We start from the raw sequence: 8105 nt of genomic DNA on the forward strand, positions 1-8105 counted from the left end.
TATAAAAAAAATCTTATAGGAGAGGATTTTTTACCGCTAATAGTTTCGACTAAGTTCAAAGACAAATTCACTTAAATAGCAACATTTTAGAGGCCCGTTCGACTGTTGTAAACTAAATGAAGACGCCGAATAACAAATAGAAGCGGTCCCTCGCCGGCGGACGCCACATAAATACTTGCTTTGCATATCTTGAATCTTAATTCCGGCCGTTACTTACTTGACGAGCGCCGGTGTTAGTGACTAATAAAATTGAACAGCGTTCCATTTGCATGTACATTACCGCGCGCGAACGTTTACATACAAATACGAGCGACCCGATAACCATTAAGACCGAGCCTTGAACTCGGAAGCTTTACGTATAGTCGTAACGCGTATCGAAGTAAAGGGTTTTTAATAAAAATTGTTTTTTAGTGTATGGCCTTCACATGGTTGCGACCGTCAGGAGCATCAATCTGTGACACGGCGGGCTAGAGCTGAAGGACAGAAGCCATCGTCAATCGTATGTCCGAACTATATAAACATCGTGAAATAAGTAAGAAAAGGACCAATATTTAGCCACTATATATTAGTGACTCTGTGTTTGGCACTAATCGGTATAACATAACTCCTGAAGATGCGTCGTGGAGGGATAAAACACGTGTTGAGTGATTTGACAGCAGTTGTGTAATTCACATTGTTTGCCGCATACGCATTTATCAGCGGGCTGGCGGGCGGTGCACTTTGTTGCACGACTACCACTGCATGTGCGGAAGTGGCTGAATATTGGTCCTTTTCTTACTTAGGATGGACTTCCGCAAGGTAACGCCTGATTCCATTAAGAATCGTGAAATAAATTACATGTTTCCCTTCCTAATATAATAGTTATCATGGTTATTTGTTATTTAAGGCTAAATCTAAAATAATAAACAACATCTACTATAGAACGCGTTAATTACACCAGACAAGATTGTTTGAGTCGGTTTTTATGATTTTTTAGACTTTTTCTTAAGTATTAAAATATGATATTCATAAATAAAAATTGTGTAAAGAATCAACAGTCATATCTCACGTGCAACCGATGGCCTGTTGAGTTCAAAGGTTTCCGAGTGACGACAAGCCATGTAATATATGAGCATAAATAGAGAACAATAGATTTAACACGGTCTACTCGTATATCGGCCTTGTTAAAGTTCCTGCCCAACGATGCACATGCCGACATGCGGGGTTCTGTTTGTATGTCGTTGTGTTTATTTAATTTTAAATTATTTATAATCATCGGTAACATATAGTAACTTCTTTATTGTGTATTATTAACAATTTTGTTCTTTAAAATACAGAACGGTTGCAGATGTATAAATAATCAATGGTTAAATGTATATTATTTATTTAAGAAACCGATGTGTGTGTATGTGTTTCACTCTGCACGTGTATCTCTGTCTGTGGCATTCTAAGTCGACGAGACAAGCAAATGTAATATGTAACAGCGTTACAATTAAACCAAACAAGACACAAGAGCATACCTCTAAAAAAATCTATATATAAATTAGTATATATTCATTTTGTGTAGCTGACGTATCCATCGACGGAACAACTGGCGATCGAATTTGAAACAAATCTAAACTTCAGTCATACAACGGGATTAATAAAGAAACAATCGTATCGTTCATTTGGACGTCGCGAGCTTTCAGCAGCGACAGCCGACCAGACAGCTCAGACGGACGCTTCCATTACTCCCGGATGATGAAAACTCGAGCTGCCGAAATATTGATTGTATACTAAACATTTCCACGTGCGCTGCACTAGCTTGGCGACGCGATTCTATTCGTGCGATATTCACATCTAAAATTTCTAATTAAAATATCTTTATCTTATCTATATCTTTCACGCCTGACATTACAAAGCATTCTTATTTTTAGAGATCGTTAATACATGTCTAAACTTGCCTAAGCCTGCAAAAGATCGATTAAATTCTTGACAGCTTGGTACTCCATCTGTGTAAAAATTTTACATTTTGCTTTAATTACTTCGCTGCAGAGTCGTAATCTAATAACAGTAAATAATGGAGCCGTTCAGTATCAGAGTGCTAAACAGTTCTCAGAGCGACAGCTTAAGTTGAGTTTCCTTTACACAGTGATGCTTCTATGAAAGTGACCTGGAAGCCTCCAAATCCTGTAAGGGTTACAGTGTAATAGCTTAACCAAAAGCTCTGGAGAGCCCTCGAGTTGATTACTAGAAGCTATGTCTACAACTGATACAAAAACTTTGCCATTGCCTGGCGACCCCCTCGTTACATCAATTGCTTATTAAAAATCCTAAAATTTCTTTTAAATCTTACTAAAAGCTATATAAATACAAAAGTATTAACATTTTCTTACAAAGTCTGTAGATGGTTTAAAATGTGTTTTAACGCAGTTTCGTATAGCCGGGCTCCAGGCGATGCATTGCCACGCGCATGTCTTTCCCTCTGCAATTATTTTAATGCCCTGCGCAATGCCATAGACGATATAATAAACATTACGGAATCTAAGAAAAGAAATTTAAAAATCAAATCTGACCTCAGCCTTTGGATATTAATACTAATTATTTATAAAATTATTTAAAAAAAATTAAAATCACTAGTCATTTCATAATTAAGGCGGATCTCAAAAAAATTTAACGAAGTCTTGTTTATCCTATAAGTGAGCAATGGGCTCACATTTTTTTTTAAATCCATCTTACAAATGAAAATTAAATTTCCTTTTTTAATTAATAAGAAAGGATGCGTGCGAGGCATTACAGCGAAATCTCTCCGTAACCTCCTGAAGGCTGTACGCCTAGCTTCCAAACGAATCATTGGTAGAAGAGAGATAGAAGTCATGTCAGTGAATATGAACGCAATTGCAAACTGGCCTCCTTTAAACTGCAATGTGTCGTCAGCCCCAAACACCGCGATCGTCCTGGCACCCAAACAGTTAATCTGTGGAGTGCTAAGGTATTTTCAACATATTATACCTGATTACTTTAAGAATAAAAATCAAGATATAACCATAATGTATATAATAATAAACGATAACAGGAAAAATTGTATGCGTATTTTTTTATCTTTATATTATTGAGAGATATGTAAAAAAATAGATAACGAAAATTTCCAGGCGCACCTGCACTGTTATGTAGTGAGCCACGCCCGGCTTATTTGTTTACAAACGTTGCTTTCAATCTGCAGTAAATATTTAGACTAATCGACACACGTACACTGTGCCTTTGATATTGCCGAGACGCTGATAGTAACGATGTTTAGAGAGAAAGGCACTGCTTTCTGATATTATTAGATATCGCCGACCTCTACTTAGGCGGCGGAAATGTCAGCCGTGATTGATGTCTGCCTAATGTACCTGCACGAACGTTAAGTCGACGAAAATTAAGCTTATAGGAACTTTAGGTACGTCCTATTACACGACACTGACTTCGATTAAGGTTCTTTAGGAAATATGTCGGTGTCTTTAGTTAAAAATTTGATTTGTTTGTTTCCTCGCCATGTCTCGTGTTTAATTATCGGTTCATCATTACTAGCCCATGTTAACAGGTATTGTGATTACCAGGGATTTATCGGTTTTTTTAATCTCCCAAAGGTGATTTTATTGATTTTTCCGATCGCCGGTGATGTCTACAAGGTGGGAATGAATAAGACACGAGCCAGTGTTCGGTTACCGATACGATTTTATTCAAACGTCGTGACACTCTGTGATTATTTACAAGATATGTACATCTTTACATCTCCCGCCAATGGTATACAAACGGTAAACTTACACACTATATCATAAAAATCTAACTACATTAGTAAATTCATCGTTACAACCCTATTGCGAAACTTTGTTCGTTTTAAAGTTGTCCCCAAGTTCATTTCAATTTAAATTTCGTGCTTAGGTATTAATTTATATTTTACAATAAATACTCGCGACAATACAGCCAGGGGGGTCGGGTCCGCCCGGCGGCGCGCGGCTCGCACAGTCTTTTCGGTTTTCAATCGATAGAGACGATTAAAGTGTCCTCCTCGAGCACGGCGCTCGAGGGCTCGCGGCAGCGGCGCGAGGCCCGCACTCAGAGGCGGGAGTGCGCCACGCCGTTGGCGGCTATCAGCGGCGTGTGCGCGGTGGGCCGGGCCTCCAGCGGCAGGGCTTCGCTGACGGCTGCAGAGCGCGACGTGACGGCGGTAGAGGCGTCGGAGCGCGAAGCGCCCGCGGCAGGTGCGCCCAGTCCGCGCGCCTCCACAGCAGCCCGCGCTTGCGCACGCGCCGCACCACCGCCCTTCTTGCGCGGGATCACGCTGTTCTCCACGTGCAGCGTTGCATTCACATCTTTCCCCGCCGCGCACGTGCACGCCTTCAAGAAGCTCTTCTTGAAGTTGTCCGACAGAAAAGCGTACAAGATGGGATTCATGGCCGAGTTGCTGTAGCTGAAGCAGGCCGCTACCAAGAACACGGTAATGGTGATACGACTCGCGCATTCCGTGGGCGGCGAGTAGATGAGCGCCACCTGGAACGCCCAGTACGGTAGCCAGCAAAGCACGTACACTGCGATCACGGTCAGCACGAGCTTCGTCACCTTCCTATGCGAGCGCTTCTTTTCTTTGGACTTGTTCTTAGGCCCGACCGTTTTCAGCTTGCGGATAACCAGGCAGTAGAAGACAAAGATGAGGGTGAGCGGCGCAGCGAAGCCCAGCGCGAAGGAGTACAGCGTGAAAGAGGCCTGGCCCTTGGCGAACTCGCGCTCGGGCCACACGATGTTACAGGAGAGGCCGTTGTCGCTTTGCACGAGCGTGGTATACATGAAGATGGGCGTCATAACGAGCGCGGAAGCGGTCCACGCGGCGGCCGACACCACGCGCGACACGAGCGGCGTGCGCAGCCGCGGCGCCGCAATGGGGTGGCACACGGCCACGTAGCGGTCCGCGCTCATGATGCACAAGAAGATGCTGCTCGTGAACTGGTTGATGCCGGTCGAGATCATGTACGCCTTGCACATGAAGCGTCCGAACGGCCATGAACGCACCGACATCGTCACAATCAAGAACGGGATGCCGATGAGGAAGCATTCGTCGGCGATGGCCAGGTTCACAATATACATGTTGGTGACAGTCTGCATCTTGGAGTAGCGCAGCACCACGTAGATGACCAGCGTGTTGCCCAGCAGCCCCACCACGCACACCAGCGCGTACAGCACTTGCGTCACCACGTACACCACCGGCAGGTTGATGTTGGGGCAGTTCTCGTACGTGCCGTTCAGCGTCGCGTTCTCGTGGAAGCTGTAGTTGCTGTGCCCGTACATTTCCATCTCCTCGATCTCCATGGCGGAAAGGTTTGACTTGTCGGTGTCGTAATCAGTACCTGAAAAATAAAGTTGTTCATACATGCGCCCATGTCAGAAATTTTGATAATTGATAGAGTTATAACATTGCAATAGGGCCAAGTACCAGTGTTTGAAAGACGAACACGAGAATCTAATCATTAGCAATATTGTCTAGATAGATCTAGATGGTAAATAGGTTATATTAAATTAAATCATAGCCCTAAACAGCAATTACTGGAACCGAAACACTAAGCCTAATCTGATAGTAAAGTTTTTAATACATTTTTTTCATGTCTCTTTAGTTAAAGTTTTTTGTTCATTTAATTATTAATTACTTCATTAAGTAAATTAATTCCTAAACGAAGTAGAAGGCTCTTTTTCTTCGGTTATATTTCCTTTTGACACTATACGTAACACTCCTCCGGAATTAACAAAGTGACATTTAATATCTTTGTACTTTTTACGTATATCCTGACAAAACATGCCGTACTCACTTGTTGATGCCGCACGTCGACCAGACACGCGCTCCCGCACCAGAGATGCGTATGATCCAACTGTAACAACAGAGATATATTAATGTATCGACATTAAAGTAAATGTTTTAAGCTCTTAAGTGTATACGCCCCCGGTTAAATATAATAAGAAAGAAATTCTTCGAAAAAAATTTGTAACTTTGTATGAGGTTCGATGAGAAACGTCAAGGCATTGACATTTCAATTTATTCTTTACATTTTGTTTCGGCCTCTTTAATCTGTAGCACGCATCCGTTCGTAATTGTTTTAAATTGTTTTTGTACGTGGAGTTTATGTACCGAGTGTATACGTAGACTCTTCGGTCTCGCTTATTGTTCTTCGCTCTGTCTGTCTGTTTTTATTATTAATGGTCAGTTTTAGAAATAAATACATTTAAAACACTTGTAAGTTAAACGGTTTTTTGATACCCATATTGTGGTGGTTGTGGAAAAATATGTACCTAGTCCGCCATATTGAAACGGCGTCCATCTTGAATTTTAAATTTTGACATAATCATCGTGTTTTACTAGTGTAGCCCTTTCATTTGATACCCATATTGAGGGGGTTAAGGATAAATATGTAATCCGCCATTTTGTATCGGCGGCCATCTTAGATTTATAATATTGTTGATTTTATTATATTGTATTGTCATCTAAATTAAATGTGTGTACCAAATTTCAGATCAATCTGACAACGGGAAGGTGCTTAAATTTCAATTTCTAATTTTGACCCAAACAAACAAATTCCGTAAGGGTCGAACTAAATAAAACCGTTTAAAAACTAAGCGCCGTGATGGTTTGGAGAAGAATTTACATAGAAAGAACGCGTGATGCAATTGTTAACTGGCCAAAAGGCATAATTGGCTGTATCGTAGCCAATGGAGACCACGTCGAATAAACATTATATATTTAATAGTTCCATATTAATGTATTAAACTAACACACTGTTTTTTCACAACACTGTAATATTTTGCGTAAATCTAAATACGTAATCATAATAACACATTTAGCTAAATCCCAGTCTATTTTTATTCGGTATAGTTTATTGACCACATAATATCATAGTCTAAAACATAAATCGTAAACAAGAGCACCGGAGTCGAGCGCCGAGCTTAAAGTTTTCTCTAGCGGCGAAACAATGAGCAATTCTGTGCGGCGCGTGTTTACGTTGCGATGATTGGTGGCCGCGGAAAATAGACCGGCGCCGCGGCGCGTGCGCAGCGGGACTCCAACGCCAAGGGTTCAGCGGCGGCGCTCTGTGCCACCGTCTGGAAATTTTCAACAAATACAATTGCTATATTTATATGAAATTGTGTTCGTTGGAAACTTCCAGTAAACACAATTGTAATTGGTAGAAATTTTCTATAAACAATATCGTGTTTATTTTAAATTTTTATATGGTTTATTTTAATTATTTATAAATTGCTTTGTTATAGGATTGAAATTGCAAATAGATTCTTGCATAATCAATAAAAGAATTATGTGGTAAACAAGTAATAACTTCTGTCTTCGGGATAAATCTAAATCAAGTCTGTCAGATACACACGGCTTCGTATTCTGTTGTTCACGGTTCACGAACCTGTCGTTGAACAAATATGTTACTATTATATTTTTATTTATATAACTTCATACAACATTTCAATTTCATGATATTTTGTAATTGCCTTAATATTTTTAGTAACCGCTGAATGCTTTTCTGCAAGGCTTTGGCAAGAAAAAGAGCACTAAAAATTTCAGAATAAAATTAGACAGCTTGATTAGCAAAATGTTGAAAAATCATAAGTAAGATTGCAGTTTGATCTTGCATTATATCTTGTCTCAGCTTTTGGAAACAAACAGAGGTATAAATAAAAGCTATGCGCTATATGCATTGATACGTTGGTCTCATATCGCTGATTCTTCCGGATCGGTGAACACGCGCTTGTCAGACAAAATAGCGTAATTTAAAAGCGCGGAGTGAAGCCGTGGCGCGTTGTTTACAATTATTGGTGAATTTTCTTGGCGCATTTGCTGACTGATATCTGCTATCATGAGAAGTATCACATGTAGACCAGAAAAACATCCAAATGAACTTTTTAAAAATATCATTACCTTTTGAATTTAATAATCAAATAAGATCAAAATCTAGCTATGGTTTGGTTGTACACCTCCGAGCCATAATTTCAGTGTTTTGTTCGACAGTCTTTTCTGAGGTCCCACAAAGTATTCATCTACACTTCGGGGTCTGGCGACGTTCCGATCTGGTAAAATAAATAATGTAACGTACCAAGCTGAGGCTCTCAAGGGAGCC

General features: G+C 40.6%; 1 protein-coding gene across 1 annotated transcript; it reads right to left on the reverse strand.

The window, feature by feature from the left end:
• Window positions 1-3655: 3655 nt before the first annotated feature.
• On the reverse strand, window positions 3656-5336 carry LOC137930691 (somatostatin receptor type 5-like). The gene has a single exon (XM_068774043.1). It carries the CDS (start codon window positions 5302-5304, stop codon window positions 4057-4059), a length of 1248 nt encoding a protein of 415 aa, XP_068630144.1. The 5' UTR covers window positions 5305-5336; the 3' UTR covers window positions 3656-4056.
• Between the last annotated feature and the right edge of the window lie 2769 nt (window positions 5337-8105).

The sequence above is a fragment of the Battus philenor genome, unplaced genomic scaffold (assembly GCF_028537555.1).
Source record: "Battus philenor isolate CCGP_79_NKW_IND1 unplaced genomic scaffold, ilBatPhil1.0.hap1 SCAF_6, whole genome shotgun sequence".
Lineage (NCBI taxonomy): Eukaryota > Metazoa > Arthropoda > Insecta > Lepidoptera > Papilionidae > Battus > Battus philenor.

Bases quoted from the DNA above. Each gene is read 5' to 3' on its own strand.
- LOC137930691 (XM_068774043.1), bottom strand. From the start codon at position 5,304: ATGGAGATCGAGGAGATGGAAATGTACGGGCACAGCAACTACAGCTTC.